The sequence below is a fragment of the Pyrgilauda ruficollis genome, unplaced genomic scaffold (genome assembly GCF_017590135.1).
Source record: "Pyrgilauda ruficollis isolate IOZ18807 unplaced genomic scaffold, ASM1759013v1 scaffold183, whole genome shotgun sequence".
In the NCBI taxonomy this organism is placed as follows: Eukaryota; Metazoa; Chordata; class Aves; order Passeriformes; family Passeridae; genus Pyrgilauda; species Pyrgilauda ruficollis.
In genome coordinates, this window is record NW_024517318.1 from 51,850 (window position 1) to 69,623 (window position 17,774).

The 17,774-nt window shown below is 53.4% G+C and overlaps 1 protein-coding gene across 3 annotated transcripts; it reads right to left on the reverse strand.

The window, feature by feature from the left end:
• Positions 1 to 7,636: 7,636 nt before the first annotated feature.
• LOC121352114 (DNA repair protein RAD51 homolog 1-like) lies at positions 7,637 to 11,580 on the reverse strand. 3 transcript variants are annotated; one of them, XR_005954889.1, is made up of 4 exons: positions 9,729 to 11,580; positions 8,606 to 8,697; positions 7,860 to 7,953; positions 7,637 to 7,711 (listed from the first exon to the last, which is right to left on the reverse strand). XR_005954889.1 is itself a non-coding variant. In XM_041464787.1 (4 exons), exons 1-4 carry the CDS (start codon positions 9,972 to 9,974, stop codon positions 7,680 to 7,682), a joined length of 264 nt encoding a protein of 87 aa, XP_041320721.1. In that variant the 5' UTR covers positions 9,975 to 11,580; the 3' UTR covers positions 7,637 to 7,679. The 3 variants fall into 3 exon arrangements, 1 of the variants encoding a protein (XP_041320721.1); XM_041464787.1 differs by lacking the exon at positions 8,606 to 8,697 and having other exon boundaries at positions 9,729 to 9,863; positions 9,972 to 11,580; XR_005954890.1 differs by having other exon boundaries at positions 7,643 to 7,953.
• Positions 11,581 to 17,774: the final 6,194 nt, after the last annotated feature.

Genomic DNA, 17,774 nt, shown 5'->3' on the forward strand with positions numbered 1-17,774 from the left:
GTCTCTGAGTCCCCTGCCAGGACCTCAAGTCCTCCAAGGCAGTCAGAGGAATGTCCTGGGTTCCAACATAACCTGACAGTGCCTCGTGGAGTGTGGACATTCCCATGCAGAGCTGCCACTTTAACACCAGCTGTGGCAGGAACCAGCAGAGGTTCCAGGGAAGCTCAGTGGGATCAGGAAAAGGACAGGTTTATATTCCATAGAATTTGCTATTTATAACCCTCATCCCCCAGCCCCACTGATGTCCCTGGGGGACATTTGACAGAGTTCCCTGAAATTCAGCTGATTTCATCCCCCCCAAGCTTGGGTCCAGTTGATATTTTAAGGTAGGAGAAGGCAGTTGCCAGATGTGCTCCCGGCCCGTGCTGAGGCAGCTCCTGTGCCCAGGGCAGGACATACCTCCCTGCAGAAGCTGAGTCCATTTCAGAGCCTCAGCAGTGCCTCTGCAAGATCTTTTCCCTCAGGAAAGGGATGTACATCCCTGCTTTCAGCACATCTTCACTGGGAAAGCTTTCCATCAGTTCTGTGGTTCCAGCTGGCTCCCTGAAAAACTCCAAACTTCATCCAAACAAAACTTCATCCCACTTGAACCCTTGATTTTAAGGCATCTCTGAGGGCATTGCTTGGGGTTTCATTTCTGTGAGGGAAGAGTCCCTTGACTTTAACACTGCTGATGGATTATGTCCCCAGGCTGGAAGGGAAGGGGTTTGGGGGGCTGGGACACACCTGGGGTGTGCAGGAGCTCAGCACCAGGAATTGCTGTCTGAACCTCTCCTCAAATACACCGTGCTAACATTCCCAGGCAACACCAGCAGTTTCTCAGGGTAATTTTGGGGTGTCAGTGGGGTCTGTCTGGGCTGAAGCATCTCCGGGTGCCTGTTCAGAGCAGCCAAGGAGCCGTGGGCAGCTCTTTATCCACATCCATCCCAGCGCTGCCCAGGCATCCCAGTGCCCATCCCCAGGATGTGTGTGTGGCATGCAGCCTGCCACGGGCAGAGCACTGAAGTACAGCTTCTCCCCTGCAAATACCGAGGACAAGAGGTGCTGCTTCCCTTCCTGGGGCTCCCAGACTCCTCCTGCCCTGCATTCCCAGCCAGCTGGGACACACTGAGGAGCACCAAGGAATGTTCGTGGCAGGGAGTGGGAGTCACCAAGGCCTCCACGCAGCTCTGGGCCAGGAAAGTGGCCCCAGCCTCAGCACCTGCAGTGATTTTGGGCTGTGAACACTCACCTGCAGGAAACACCCCTCTGCAGGTGGGGACCAGCCCTGACACTCTCCAGAAGAACTTTGGCCATGGACCAAGTGATCCCTCAGGACCTGTCCTGCTCATTTCTCCCTGGAAAGGGACATGGAATGAGCACCTTTACAGCTGTTGGATAAATCCTGGAAAGGGCAGAAAACCAGGGCTATTGCAAGAGTTTTGTGCTGTCATGTCAGGTACCAGCCAGTTCTGCTCTAGAGCCAGTCTAGGGGCTGGTGTGTAAAGCAGCACTAGCAGGAAAGGAGCTACATTTGTATAGGAATTCCCTTGCTGGCAGCGGCCATTCCCATCCCAGGCAGGACCTTCCCCATGAGCCTGAGACTGGCTCAGGTGCTTGGAGCAGGGTGCTGACAAGGCCAAGATTCTGAATTCAGTGTGGGCCAGTCACTTACTTGTTTGACTTGATGATCCTCATCACTCTTTCCAAATCAGAACCTCCTGTGCTCTGGAAATAAAGAGCAAACCGTTTTCACTGGCTTTTTAAACACATGGTTTTTCCATTGGGGAGTGCGAGCCACAGAGAAAGCGGGGGAGAAGAAGAAGAGCATCAAGTCTCACTCGGCAGGTGTCGGAGGAGCGGCTGGAGCAGGACCGAGTCCCGGCGGGGCCTCGATCCCACACCGGGCGCAGTCCGGACTCGTCCCCAGCGTCCGCCCCGGAGCGGCTCCTCCCGCCCGCGGCGATCCAGCCCCGCTCGTTCCGCGGGGGCGCGGCGGGGGTGAGCCCCCGGGGTTCGGGTGCGGGAGAGGGGGCGCAGGGCGCGGTGGCCTCGGGGCTCCGGGGCGGGGAAGCTCCGCAGCCCTGGGCCGCTACAGGGCGGGACCGCACCGGGGCGCGCTGCCGCCCGGCGGGGGGCGCTGCGCTCGCGCCGCCGCTTCGTGTCCGCCAGGCGGCGCCCCACGGGCTGGCTCCGCGGGCGGCGCTGAGGGAGCGGCGGCATCGGGAGGGTCCCGGGGTCGGCACGGGCGGTGCCCGCGCCCGGCCCGCTTCCAGCAGCGATCCAGCGCCTGCTCTGGGCAACGGCCGCCTTCCTCCCGGGCCCGGCACCTGGGCACGGCCCCGGCTCCCCGCGGTCGCACCAGGACCGTACCCGGAGTCGCGGCGAGACGCCAGCCAAGCAGGAGCAAAGCGGCAGCGCCAGGCTCGGTCCCAGCGCCCGTTCCCCAGCGGCTCTTCCCGCCCGCGGCGATCCCGGTCCTCACCCCAGACCAAATCCCGCACCCTGCCCGCCGAAGGAAAAGCGGCTCCGCCCGGGACCCACAGCAGACACCAGCAGGACCCGGACCCAGATGTCCGGGCCCGGATCCCGGTGCCGTGCCCACCTCAGCGCCTCAAGCCCCGCGCAGCGCTCCAAGCGACGGTGCCGCCGCACCCCGGAGCGGGCATCCACCGCACCGAGGGGAGCGGCCGCGGATCCGCCGGGATTTATGGGCGGGGCGGTGCCGGCACAGGTGCGTGGATTTAAACCGCGGGGAGGACCCTGCGCGCTTATTTGCCCCTCGGCGCCTGCTGCGAGGCTCTGTATCTCTCTTTCTTGGTATTTTTTCCGTACTTCTTTTTCTCGATACCTCTCCTTTCTCCCCTCCCTCCTATCCATGTACGTACCCCAACCCTACGCACCCCTCCATCCTCTCCTTCCACCCTTCCTTCCCCCCAACCCCAGCTCGCCCCTGCCCCCACTCCCTTTCCCACCCCCGTCTCCCCCATCTGCCTTCAATCCTCTCCTTCTTTCTTCCATCCTGCCTTCCCGGTAGCCCCCTCCCCTGGTGCCCTGCACACCCCGACCTCCCTTCACCTGCCCTCTGTCATTGTCACCCTCCCCTTGACAACCACCTCTGCCCCCCTATTCCCGTTCTCCACCTCCCGCTCTCTCTCTTTTGTCCGCAGCCGCGGAGCTCGGGGTGCCGGAGAATAAAGCCCAGAGGGCCGGAGCCCGGCGCCCGCTGCCCTCGCTGGTTTCCCCCCCCACCCCGCAACGGGGCCGGACCCGCTCGGCGGGTCCGCCCACACCGGTCTAATACACCGCCCGACACCGCCGGGGTTGTGGCTTTCCCAGCATCACACTGGGGGGAAAGGCCATCACACTGGGCTGGGGGTCAGGGAGAGCCCCCTCCTCCGGAAAGGGGGGAGGGGGTATGGATAGGTTAGGGGGAACCCTCTCCTCCGGAGGGGATGAGGGTGGATTAGGAAGGGCCCCCTCCTTAGGAGGGGTCCTGGAGGGGTGGGGGGGTTGGAGAGGGCCCCCTCCGGAGGAGGAGGAGGAGGAGGGGGCCCTCCCTGCCTCCACAGTGTGATGTGTGGAAGCCGGAGTGCCGGCGCTGTGCGCGAACAGTACTGCAGATCCGCAGAGCGCGTCCGGCCCCGTGTGGGGACTTCAGCGGGCGCCGGGCTCCGACCCGATGGGCTTTATTCTCCCGCACCCCGAGGGAGAGGAAAGGACGGGGAGAGGAGAAGTGGGGAGGGTGAGGAGGGAAGCAGGGGGGAAAGGGAAAGGCCAGCTGGGGGTATGAAATATGAATATTATATGACTGCCTCTTCGCAAATATTAAAATGAATACTATATATGTTATGTTGGAAAGTTATGCAGTATTAGTGTCTTTTAAGTAGGGTGGTAAATATAGTTTTTATGCTATAGCATAATATTGAAACAGAAACTATGTGATGTAAGATACTTTTTGTAACTAGCTCAAGGAATGGATAAGATAATCAAGAAATTCTTCACATAGAGATAACAGTAGCAAGATACCAAGATCCCAAGAGAAGAATTATTGCCTCCTTATGGGGATAGCCCAGACTTCGAGGGACCAAGACGACTGATTTACAAGATGAGGGGGGGAAACTGACATTAAGCAGAAACACCCTTAGTTTGAATGTTTGAATCATGTATGAGATATATGAATACGCAATAGGCTACTGCTTTTAAGGGTTAATCCTTTCTTAGCAAAACGTGCTTTGGGGCAGAGCAAAGCACTCGGGCGTCCGTAATTCTTTGCTTTTTATTGTCCTAACTTTGATTGTTCAAACTCTTATTGTCCTGATTTTTATTACTATTAAACTTCTAAAATTTTAACACAAGTGAATGGCGTTTTTCACAGGGGGAAGAGGGAGGGTGGACAGAGGGGAAGAAGGGAATAGAAGGGGATAGCGGGGCAGGGACAGGAGAGGAAGGAGTGGGGGGGGGGTCGCGTTTGGCGGGAGAGGAGGAAAGGGTTTCGGGGTGAGAGGGAAGGAGGAGAAAGAAAAGGAATACGGGGAGAAGGAAGGAGGAGTAGAGGGGAGGCCGAAGCCCCCGCGCTTCACCTGCGGAGCCCGCACAAGAAGATCCGACCCCTCCCGTGCTCTGAGAGCGCAAATGACGAGCGAAGCGATTTCCGGGAAATAAATGACCTCGGTCCCGCCCCGCGCAGCCGCACTGGGGCCCCACGCATCTGAGCCGGCCCGACCCCGCCCCCGAGGCGGAAGCCCCGGCTCCACCCCGGCCCCGCCTCACGGAGCCCCGGCTCCACCCCGGGAGGGGCCGTCGCTCGCGGCTCCGCGCCCTTACATCTGGGCCGAAGCGGGGCTGGGACCCGCTCTGGGACCGGGACTCCGGGTCCTGCCCGTGTGCGCTGGGAGTCCTGGGGCTGGAGGACCGAGGCGGGATTGGCGTTGAGATGGGGACCGGGCTCGCCGCGGGCGGGAGGAGCCGCTCCGGGACGGGCGCTGGGGCCGGGCCCGGCGCTGCCGCTCCTGCTCCGGCTGCGGCCCCGCCAGGGCTCGGGGACCTCCAAGGCCCCGCCGGGCCCTGCAGAGCCGGGGGAATTTTTTATCCAGCAGATAATTCTCATGGAGAAGCCCCAAAAATAAAGGGGATGGGGTCGGGGCACGGTCGGTGTTCTGCTTTAAATAAAAAACCCATTGGGAAAAATAAATCTGTGGAATAGCTCATTTCCAGTCCTGGACCAGCCTCTGTGTGATCGGCTGTGATTCCAGCTGCCCCCATGGGATTTTTGGCCTGTGGGACTCTAATGAAATGTCAGGTACTGAGCACGACAGAAAAAAATGGGAAAACACTCGGGATCAGGCAGTGTCCCAAAGAGATGGCAGTCCCCAGCATTTCTGGCTGGAATTTGGGGATCCCAGCAGAGCCCTTCCATAGTGTTCCTCTGGACCTGGCACTGCCCTGCATTCCTGGCTGGAATTTGGAGGTGACAGCCCCCACTTCCATAGTGTTCCTGTGTCTCTAGCTCACCATCCCTGCCCAGGGTTTGGAGGTTCCAGCACAGCCCCCCCAGCACATCCCGCTGCTTCCTCAAGTTCCCTTTAACCAGGATCGTTTTTTTGGGGGGTGGGGGCACCCAAACCCAGCAGAATTGGCTTTAACCAGTTTTGGGGGATCTCCCCTCTCCCCTCCTCACCGAATTCCCACTGCCAAATCCCAGCCTGAGGCTCAGCTCCCTGTCCCCTCCATCCCTCTGAGGAACTGGACTTGAATTTCCCAATCCAGCAGGGCAGCAATGCTGTTTCTCCTCACTATGTATCTTGATTGCAGTAACTGCTCATGAAATAATTCAAAGAAATTCAGAGAATGAAGAGACAATAAAGAAGAGCTGCCAGCTCCAACCAAGGGCTGCTCAAACCCCTTCTCAATGATTTGCTTTAATTAACCAATGCAAATGAACCAGTCCAAACCACATTGATATGGTTTTGTTCTTTTTAATAGAGTTCTAGAGAAATATTGCAGAATATAAAAGAACATTTTTAACCCCAAACTCTTCTAGGAGATACACAGGGTAGGGCTGCACTGCACTCCCAAAGTGAGAATTGGGAGAACCGGGAGAAAAGAAAATCCAGACTGAGATTCCTGGGAGATTGGTGCAGCTTCTGCCAGCCAGAACAATCCTTGGTCTGAGCACGCACCTGCAGGATGTCATCAATATCCTCCTGGGCCTTTTCATTAAAAGCAGATTTCCACAGATAATTAACGAAATACAGAAAATTAAATGGAAACGAAAAGGAGCAGCTCCCTCAGGACAGCAGGCTGCAGCATCCAAAAGAAAATGAACAGAAAGATTATGGACTGGGACCATCCCAAATCCCCAGTTCCCCATGTGGGATACCACTCTGCTTTGCTCTGTAAATCACCACTTCTCTCAGTGGACAAACCCTTCAGTTTTGCTTCCAATTCACCGAGTTCCCAACTGTGGCCACCGAAATTCTCTGCACTGTGTCCACGGCAGGATCCAGCGAGACACGCAGGGAATTCCCATGGGAACGGTGCCCAGGAAGCTCCTGGCCCTGCCCTGTACCTGCAGCCCAGAGGGAGATCTTTTCCCACAGCTGCAGCTGAGCTCGGTGTGTCCCGACGCTTCCCACGCTGACACCCACAGCTCCCTTCGCCCGCTGCCTTAGGGAGTGTCCCTGAGGTGCCAGCAGGAAAGGAGCCTCTCAGGGACATGGACTGGGCATTCAGGGGGAGAAAAGGAGTTTTCAGTCTTCAGCCTGATCCAGCAGCTGCCCCTGGCGGTCGCTGGTAAAGCCCCGGCAGAGGCCACCTTGTCCAGGGCACCACTGCCAGAGGCCATTCCTGCAAAATCAGGGGGAAAAAAAGGAAAAACCTTGGAGCTCCTGGAGTTAGCCAGGAGCTTTGCCAAAAGACTGGAAGAAAAACTCACGTCCCTGGAAGAGATAAAATCAGAGGGGAAAAATGCAACCTATGGTGATGAAAATAGAAGGGAATGATTGGAACCATTTGAAATGGATAAGAGGAAATGGCCTGATGTGATCCCAGGGGAGGTTTAGGCAGGATATTGGGAAGTCTCACAGTGGAAAGGCTGTCCAGCCCTGGCACAGCTGCTCAGGGCAGTGGTGGAGGCCCCATCCCTGGAGGGATTTAAAGCTGTGTGGATATGGCACTTGGGGACATGGGACAGTGGTGGCCTCAGCAGCACCAGGGAACAGTTGGGCACCGTGATCTCAGAGGGCTCCTCCAACCTGAAGGATTCCGTGATTCCAAGGACACCCTATACACAGCCAGCACAGACACACCTGTGCCTGCTGCAAGCATCATTTCCTTTCCTCTTCTTCACTTGGCTGCCAAACATTCCCTGGCAGCAGGGTGAAGAATTGAGTTTCCTGGGCTGTTGGGGTCCATTCTGGCTAGCTACAGACCCTTGCCCACACGATACTTCATAGACGAAGGTAAAAGATTAGAGAAGCGCTCTCCTCCACGTGGGAAATGTTGTCCTTTATTCCAAGACACACATCAGGCGGACAGACCCATGGGAGAAAAGAGGGCGTTCCCTGGCAGCAGGGAGCTTTATACCCCCTGGGATGGGGACAGAGGGAGAGTCCACAGCCAATGGGATACCAGTGAGGAGTGGCGAGGGGAGGGGGCTTGGGAAGCTCCCAGTCCCTTCCAGCAGCAAGAGAGGGAAATCACCTCGTGCCAAGAGACAATGACACGAGAGCTGTGGGGAGAGAGTGGCAGAGATGGGAGAGGAGCAACACCTCAGAGCTTTGCAAAGGGAACACCTGCCAGATCAGTCTCCAGGACCTGTGGAAAACATTTTCCAGCTGAGCTGTGGGTCCATCTACTCCTGTCTTCCACTCACTGACCTTTCAGCCACAGCCAGGAGTTGCTCTGGATGGAAGGTCCCCTCTGTGTCCATGGATGTGGCTTTTCCTCATTGTCACCATGGTCTATGGGGAGCTAAAGGAGAAGAAAAGGATTGAACTGGGAATAAAGTATCCATAAGTACAGCAGATATGGCCACATGCCCTCACTGAGGTCATATGACAAATAATATCCCAAGCTATTGTGATTAAATTCCCTTTTAGCTGGGAAAAGCAAGAGGAAACATTCCTGGTCCCCATCTCCGACACGTTCCCTTTGCAGTACCTGTCACCCTGGAGTGCCAGAACAATGGGGAATGGGTTCCCACTGACACAGGGCAGGGACAGATGGCATCTTGGGAAGAAATTCTTTCCTGTGAGGGGGCTGAGACCCTGGCACAGAGAAGCTGTGGCTGCCCCCTGGATCCCTGGCAGTGGATCCCTGGCAGTGTCCAAGGTCAGGCTGGACAGGGCTGGGAAAAACCTGGGATAGTGGAAGGTGTCCCTGCCCATGGAACTGGATGGGCTTTAAGGTCCCTTCCCACCAAACCATTCCAGGATTCCATGGTTCTACACAAGAGGACCGGTGCTCAGCTTTGAGCTGGGAAGTTTAGGGAGTCAACTAAATTATCAAATTAAGTCCAAGCCGCTAATATTTCAGGGAATGGCAACATCTAGACAGTAATAAACACTTAGAAAGTCAAGGGAGATGCTCAAAATAGCAAATAGCCCAAGGCTAAACCCCTCACCTGACCAGTGACTGCTAGGCTGGGACACTGCTGTGTCTTCTCAGTATGGAATTCCCCAAATAAATCTGTTATGAATCCTGTTTCTATTTCTCCTGAAGGGAAAATGACAATAATAATTATCAATGAAAATTAAAAGGTCACATGTTACAAACAAGTATGTATGTATCTATCCCACATACAAAATATTACGTGTATAGAGACTCAGTTAAACACTGAACTTGGCTGAAAGTTTCAAAACTAAGAGGGAAAACTGCTTTTCACCCTGAGATAAGAAGTCCAGCTGTGTTTCTGTAGATGCTTAAAAAATGAAATTACATTTTTTCATTTTTGGATTACCAGGGGAATGGGGACATGGTGATGTCTGGTTTTGTTTTCCCTAAACATATCATGGACTTAAATAAACCAGAAACATCCAAAAATTGACAGCTCTGAGTCTTGCATCATGACTAAAAGGGTTAAAAAGTATTTCTGCAGCTTTTAAAATAAAAGCAATTATTCAAGAGCAGTCCTAGAGGTTTTTCATCCAACCAAGACTTGTCCTACGTAGTTCCATGAAAAGATCAAGCTAATGGGAAAACCCCACCCCAATAACTGAGCTTATGCAGGAAAGAGAAATAATAAAATGCTGACTGAAGCAGCTTTTACAGCTCTTTGGAGTCAGTGGTGATCTGGATGATGTCTGACCACTGCTCGTGGAATTCTGTGGCTGTAGTGAAACCCTGGAAATCAGTTTGGCTACCTCAGCCTGAGGGAAAACCCAACTAAGCAGTGCCAGGAGAGCTCATGCCATTCATTAACCCTGTAATTAGTATTTCCTGCCTTGTGAAGAGGTGCCTGTGTCGTTCCCTGCACATTTCATAGACCTTGCATGAGTTGATGCCTCTGAACAGAACTGAAATTCTGCTCCAAGAAAAAGCTCCAGCATCCCTTTTGTGTGTTTTATGGAAGTATCCTTCCCTTCAGCTCAGTCCTGTGCTGGTGCATTTTGCCTTTTCACAAGTCATATGACACCTCCAATCATCTTTACTGTCCTTTGGAGACCTTCCATATTCACCACAATGCTTTCAGCCAGCAGAAATAAACCTGTGGAATATCTTGGGTTAAAGTTCCAGACCATCCTTACCAGGATTTTGTCAGCTTTGGTTTCACTGATGCCTTTAATGTTCAGTAGCTCCTTCTCTGGTGCATAAGCCATCGCCTCCACTGTCTGAAATCCAGCTTCCAGCTTCTTCGCATCACTGGAATTTGTGCCACATTGCTGGGAAGGGAGCGGGGAAAAACAACACATGTTGGTATTTTGAATTGTTTTAGGGTTTGTTTTGACAGAACACAAGTAAGAATTTAGTAAAGAAGTTTGCAGACTCACCATGTTTTGAAGGAAAAAGTTTAGGTTGGCTATTATGGGGAATTCTTCCCTGTGAGAGTGCTGAGGCCCTGCCAAAGGGTGCCAGAGAAGCTGGGGCTGGGGCTGCCCCTGGATCCCTGGCAGTGTCCAAGGTCAGGGTGGACAGGGCTTGGAGCAAGCTGGGATAGTGGCAGGTGTCCTTGCCTGTTGCAGTGGGTGGAGCAGGATGAGCTTTTAAGGTTCCTTCCACCCCAAACCATTCCAGCATCCCACGGCTCCAGTTCTGGTGGGGCCCTGCCGGAGCCAGCAGCACCTCCTGGGTCCCCCAGCCCACAGTCTGAAGCTCCCCACATTCCCCGCCCGGGGTCCCCTCCCGGTGCCCAATTCCAGCCCTTTGTTCCGTGCCCCTCACGGCAGCGGACCTGTCACGATCCTTCGCCAAAGCTACCTCTCCAGCTCTCCCCCTCGACAGATCCCTGGGGCTGTGCCGGCCCTTTCTGAGCCCCTGCCCTGAACTGACACCCTTTGCTTTGCACCAGGGGCCACCCCAGCGATCACTCCCACTAGAATATCCCCCCCACTCTCAGTGTGTGGCTGCTGGAAGCTGGGAGATGCCTCGGGGTTGGGTTTTTGGAAGGGTGATTGGGATTTAGCACCTATTGCAAGCGCTTGAGGGACTGCACGCATTTGTACAAAAATGCTGATTTGTGCCCAGGGCTGCCTAAACACCCATCCTGAAGAATTCCAGGCCTTCTTCCTTCTTTCTCCACTACCATTCAGTTAAACTGGAACCTCTGGGAGATGGAAGGCTCCCACAGAGAGCTGGAGGATTGCAGGGAGAGCAGAGTTCATCAAATCCCACTTGACCTCTGGTTCTTCAGCTCCTCCACATAGATTCCTCAAAGGCCCAGGAGCTGGGGACCCGGAGCAGGAGCTGGGGCTGGCAGGACTCTGCTGGTTGCTCCTCGTGGTTCAGCCCTGTCTGCAGCTGAGAGCAGGCAGGGGATGGACACGGTGTGCTGGCAGGCAGGTGCTGTGCCCCGACAGGATTTAATCAGCAACTCCAGTTGCCTCCTGCTCCTTGGGGTGTCCCGAGGTGACCTCACAACCCAGAGCTAACACCCAAGCTGGGAGCTACCATCCCATGGATCCCTGCCTTTGGGAGAGCCCATTTCCCACCTCTGAGAGCAAATGTATTTTTCTGTCCCTCATTTGCAGACCCTGAACAACGAAGCTCTGGCTCTGGCGAGCACAAGGAGTCTGGAGCCAAGCTAGCACAGCGTTGTAGTGTGTTGTTTGGTTTTGTTGGAGTTGGTATGTTCGTTTCCCCCAATTATTAAAGTGGTTCGGTCTTGGGATCCTCCTCCCTCCCCGGTTATCCCCTCCCCATGTATAAGAGCTGTCTGTTTGTTGTCTCCTCCCCTGTTGCCATGGATTTTTCTGTTAACCACTCCCTGAGCTCCTGTCCATCACCCACTGACTCCTCCTCTTATTCCAGAAATTCAAAAATTCCTTTTCCTCCTTTCAGTGGGTGATTGGACCAGGAAATAGAGCCCCTCCCTAATACATCCCTTATTTGCTAGTGCTCCCTTCTAAGTTCTCCCTCATTGGTTGTTGTGTTGTCCCCACCCAGTTGTTCCACCCCCTTTATATACTGTTGTATCCCCTTGTTCTGGGTCTCCTCTCGAATGGCTCCCCTGGAGATAATAGATTTCTGGATTTCGCCCCCAAGAGGAGTCTCTCTTTTCTTCATTCCTTCACCTTCCTCGCTGATCACCGCTGCCTCTTGTCAAGGCGCTCCCCGGATGGCCCTGGTGCATCTGGGAAGTGCCCCCGCCCCGCTGCTGTGCCTCAGCTCAGCCGGTGCGATCTCCTCCCCTAGCCGGGGGGAGTAGAGGAATCCTGACAGCAGCGCAGCAGCACGGGAGTTGGCAAAGGGAATGATTGGAACAAGGACACTGCACAGTCCACAGGCAGGAGCAGAGGGAGTAGAGAGGCAGGGAGCAAGGGGCTCCTCCCTGAGCAGGCATTTAATGCATCCTCTGGTCATTTTTCCAAGTGATACCTGCTGTGCACAAAACAAAGATAAGGTGGCCAAAAGCAAATCTCCATCACCGAGTCAGTGCCAATGTCCTCTGACCTGAGGCAGCTCTGCTGATTCCAGCTCTGCTCTTCCCCATCCCACCTGGGTTATTTGTAGCCATCCATGAGCAGGGGTCACTTGTCCCCTTGGTAAGGACAGCCCACAGCCAGGCCCAGCAGTTCTGTGCTTGCAGAGGGATGCATCCAGCTCTGTTTCATGCCTCCTGTGCATCCTCCTGGGAAATGCAGCAGGCCCTGGGATTCGGGTTCCCAGCCACGCCCAGCCCGGGTTTGCTTTCACCTCGGTCCCTTGGGTTTCTGTCCTCACAGCAAATCCTGATCTGCACCCCGGGTGACATCCGAGTGCTCCTCACCCAGCTCCAGAAGGCAACAGAGGCATTCCCACAGCCCAGAAAAGGGAGGCAGAGCCAGAAGAAAGGGCCAGCAGGAGCAGTGCAGCAGCTGGAACAAACGGGGAGCACAGAGGGGCATGGATGAAGGCGGGGGGACACCTCAGCCCCCAGCACAGCAGGGCCAGATCAATGACGCAGCACAGCCACAGATCCAGGCCCAGCAGCTTGGGAGGTGCCTCTACTCTGGGGCACCTCTGGCAAAGCACACGGAGCCTCTGGCACACAGAGAGTTTGCCTTTCCCTGAGCCCTTCATTTTCAGTAGTTCTGGTCTCAACACCCATTTCTGCTGTGCCTTCTGGACAGCAGGGAGGTGGAACCTTCCCAAAGGGGATGTTCTCACCAACGTGTCCTTCTCTGCCCCTTCTCCTGGCAGAGGGAACGCTGACCCTCTGAGCAAGCCCCCGAGCGAGACCGAGTTCATCAACTGCTTCCAGAAAACCAAACAGGCTTTGAACCTCTTGGTGAGACATGGAGGAGTTTCCATCCCATGCAGGGACAGGGCTTTTCCCAGTGTATCCCAGCAGTGAGTGTTCAGAGGGAAATTAGAACAGAAAACACTGCCAAGGGACAAAGGTGTGAATTCCAGGTTCTTCAGAACCCAGGACAAACACTGTGTCAGGTTTGTGCAGGTTTCCTGGGACAAGCTGTTAAACCAAAACTAGAAATATCCAGTCCAGGATGGGACAGAGCATCAGAGGCTTGCAATGCCTGGATCCTTTCAGATCTAGGCTTGGGAAGTCTCGGCTTGACAGGAGCTTATGTCCCTCATTGCCCCGGTATTCCTGGCTCCTTTCTTTCTCCATTGCCAGACCCTCTGGATTGTGGAGGGGATGAAAAGCAGGAGCACAAAGATATTCCCAGTGCTGCCAGCTCTGCTCAGTGAAACAGGAGAGACCAGGAAGGGAAGGAGCCAGCAGGAATTCTGTCAGTTGTGACCAAACTTGCCCAGCGAACACATCCTCCAAGCTCCTTCCTGGGCAGTCATTAATAAGGAAACTCCAGAGGTTATAAACAACCTTAATGCAGGACACCAAGCTCAGCCTTTTCCTTGGGAAGCAAATAGGGATAATTTGTGCCCACTCAGGATCAGAAGGAGCAGCTGATCTGGCAAGGGCCCAGGGTTGAGGGTGGAGCAGAGCTGGGACTCCATGGTGGAGCCCTGCCACGTTCCTCCCCATGTGGCTGCCGAGTCCCTGGCAAGTGCCGTTCAGTGGGTCACCCTGCTGCCAGCACTTGTTTCCCACTTCCCACTCTACACTAATGTTTCATCTCTGGCATTTCCAATGCTTTGCATTTCAGTAGGTGTGGGGAGCCTGTCTCCCATGGCAGCAGTGCCATCGGCCCAGGGCAGGAGGAGGAGCTGCATGGAAGCACAAACTGGAGAGGTTTCTCACCACAGCTCCGCTGATCACTGCTGCCGAAACCCAGTCCTTGCAGTAAATCAATCCCAAGTGCTTGCTCCTCTGTTCCGCCACAGCTCACTTCAAATACCAGTGGATCTGGAGCCTTTCAGTGGCCAGAGCAGCTCCACGTGCCACAGACGAGACCTTGGTGGGAACTTTTCCTTGTCAGCAATTTGCCAAGGGACCCTCAAAACACCAATCCTGTTGTTTTCATTTGTGGAACCAGTGGGATTCTCAATGCTGCAAGAGGCAGAAGCAACCTTAACCCTGGCCTCTCCTCACTAGGACTTCCAAAAGAAGGCAAGGTTTGTGTGTCCATTCAAATCACCTTCAAAGGCACTGATTTAACAGAGAGGGGTTCCACCCCTCCTGAAATTCATCCAGAATTAGAAATGGACACAAAATAAAAAGGAACTATTCCTATGCCCTACACCACGTTCTCGTCTCCCCCCGTGTGACTGAAAAGAGAAGGCACACTCAAGGTAGGGTTAAACTGTGTTTCCTTCCTTTTTCCAGGCCAAACTAAGGAAGCATATCCAGAATCCCCACTCTTTGGAGTTGGTGCATTTCCTATTTGGGCCAGAGGAACTGGGAAATCTTATTCCCAGGTCTCATGAGGAGAAGCAGCTTGAAGTGAACACAGGAACCCCAGCAAATCTGAATCTTTCCACCCAATCAATAAATCTTTACTGTGAATATCAAAACCTGGGCCTCCAGAGCTTTTTTAGCAGGAGCTACATACCCAGATTTGTTAATTTCCTAATATTATCTCTTCCCAACAAAGCACTGGGCATCCAAGGAATATAGAAAGGGAATATAGAAACCACTGGTTACCCCTCTGGAATGTTAGAGCTTGGAAAGAAGGGCAGCTGGGGCTTTTCCTGGTGTGAGGTGTGTTTCACGCGTGAGGTGTATTTTACCTAAGAGCTCCTTCCCACATCTCCCCCTATATCCACCAAAAATCCCCAGCTGTATCCACCAGTTCATTCCCCAGCTGCTTCCTCCCTCTTTTCCTTTATCCAACAGAATTTTAACAGGTGAATATTCCCCTCTGGAATAGCACCTTTCATTCCAAACCTAATAGCAAACAAGTAATTTCCTCTGACCTTCATTATTAGGATTTCACCAAGAGCTGGTGGATGGAAAATTATGCTCTCCCAGCCCCTGCTGGATTCTTGGAGCAGGGATTCTTTCTCTCCTTCCCCTGCCCCGTTTCAGGCTTTGTTCCACAGCTTTTAATTCTAATCCTTGGATCCTTTCCTCTCTCCAGGAGCTCCCCAGCAGTTCCACATCCTCTTTTCTCCCATCCTGATCACGTCTCCAGGAATGGATCTGTGCATTTCAATTCCATTTTCTTCCTCCAACAATTCCCACCAATCCACACCTAAAGCTGACACAAGGAACGCTCGGTGCCCACAAATCCAAACCCAGACCTTGCCATTCCTAAACCAGCAACTCCAAACACACAATCCTGGAAAATTTGCATTAATTCAAACCTAACATTCAGGCCCCACAGCTCAGGCTGCAACACAAAGTCAGTGCAACAAGTGATCCACAGGAGCCATGGGATGTTCTGCTCCTCCTGCAATGGCATTTATGGCTAAGCAGGTCAGAACAAGGCCTGAGCAGACAGGACTGGAGAAACAACACCAAGCAACGACACCTGTGCTTGACAGAAGTGTGGAGCATCCCAGTCCAGGCCCTGGGCTTTTACGTGCCTGCTTCTACTGCAGTGAACGTGGCATGGGAACTGGTAAACCAGAGACCCTACAATGAGACACTTCCTCAAGCAGAAATAAAATCCAGCTGCAGCAAAGCCCATGGCCACATTTAGAAACTCTTCAGCAAAAAAAAAAAAAAAACCCTTGGAAAAGCAAAGGTGGTATGGTTACCTGGAGCTCCAGGGGACTGAGGGGAAGGTGGGCAAGAAGCAGCCAGCAAACAGCTGCCACTGCTTCTCCCTCCAACCACTGCAGCAAAGGCAGCTTCGCTGCAATTTCACACTCAGCATCTCTACCAAGCTCAACAGGCCACCAAAAGGCACTCCAAGATTTACTTCAGACTTTTTTAGTGCTGCGCTTGCCATGATCCTTTGGGCACAAGGAACCTTCCAGACTTTCCCACACCTTCACTGGCTCGTTTTGGCACAGCTGGAAAAGTTCAGTCCCTTCCAAAAGGATCTTTCCGAAGCCAGAACATCTCCAGCTTTGCTTTCCCCTTAAATGTTCTGTTCCCTGCACAGCCAAGGCCCTTCCAGTGCTTGGCAAGTGCCAGCTGAGGAATCCAAGCTCAGAGCCTGCCTGGGAGGGAGGAATGTGCGTGCCACAGGAAGAACATCCCAAACCTGTCACTGCCAGCCCTCCCTTCTCACCACGGCTCCAATGGCACCAGAACTGTCCCTGCAGGCAGAAAACCCCCTCGGGAACAGCATGAGCTGTCTTCAATGTACCACTGGGCTGGAAGAACAGACCAGCAGCTCACAGGGAGATCAGGGGCACCTGCTGAGGTAACAGCAGCTGTGAGAAAGATGCGGAGGCAGTACCTCACCAAAACTACATTAAAACAAATGCCAACACCTCGGGAGTCACTCCAATGTTGACTTCCTAAAGCAAAACCAAACATGGTTTTTATTTTTAGATTGTGAAAAATGCAGTTTATATGATTGGCTCTTTGCAAATATTAAAATTAATACTATGTAAGTTATGTTGGAAAGTTATGCTGTATTAATCTCTTTTAAGTAGTGTGGTAAATATAGTTTTTAGGCTATGGCATAATATAAAATAGAAACTATGTGATGTGAGATACTTTTTGTAACTAGCTCAAGGAATGGGTAAGATAATCAAGAAATTCTTTGCACAGAGATAACAACAACAAGACACCAGGATCCCAAGAGAAGAATTATTGCCTCCTTATGGGGATAGCCCAGACTTCGAGGGACCAAGACGACTGATTTACAAGATGAGGGGGGGAGTTGACAATAACCAAGAAAACACCCTTTGTCTGAAAGGAATTTTTGCATCATGTATGAGATATATGAATACGGGCTATTGCTTTTAAGAGTTAATCCTTTGTTAGCAAAACGTGTTCCGGAACAGAGCAGAGCACTCAGATGTCTGTAATCCTTTGCTTTTTTATTGTCCTTTATTGTCCTAACTCTGATTGTCCAAATTCTTATTGCTCTATTATTCATTACTATTTTTATAACCATTTTATTATTATTATTATTATTAAACTTTTAAAATTTTAAAACACGTGATTGGCGTTTTTCACAAGATGCCTGGGAGAAGTCCATGCCATGTTAACCCATCTCTCTGCCTTGTTTCCAGGCTGCTGATGTTCACCTCCCAGCTCTCCCCTGGCTGCCAGCGCTGTGGCTGCTACCACACAGACACACGAGGCTGCTGCCAGCTGCCATTTCAGCAGCTCCCGGGGACGTGAACACCCCGCACACCTCCGACCTCCCCAGCCCGAGTGCACCCAGCTCTCCCAGGGAGCTGCTGGCAGCGGGAATTCTCCCTGCTGGCCCTGCCTCGCAAACCTTGCCTCCAGCACCACCTCGCAGCTCCTGCGAAAGAGGAGCTGCATCCTGCTGCCTGCTCGCGGCGCCGTGTCCCCACACCGGGAAACGCCGTGGAAAATCGCGCAAGAAGCGCGTGATCGGCGTCACACTCGGGTTCAGGCAATCCAATAGACATCTTTGAGAAGGGCGGGCTCCTTCCGGGATGCTACTTCCTCCCCTACCCAAGGCGCATGCGCAAAGTACCGCCATCTTTGGAAGGTCGAATAAGTCTAGTGCCGACCCGCCATCTTCGGTGTGGCACCACGTGACTTCCTGCACATTGGCGACTGGCAGAGGTCACTGTCGGATGAGACACCATCTTTAGTGTGGCATCACGTGATCACCGGGCTATTTTGCCATCTTTGG

Coding starts and splice junctions, on each gene's coding strand:
- LOC121352114 (XM_041464787.1), bottom strand. Junction 7,954..9,728: donor CCAAAGCTGACAAAATCCTG/GTAAGGATGGTC, acceptor CTTCTCCTTTAG/CTCCCCATAGACCATGGTGA. Junction 7,712..7,859: donor CTCCTGGCTGTGGCTGAAAG/GTCAGTGAGTGG, acceptor CTCTCCCCACAG/CTCTCGTGTCATTGTCTCTT.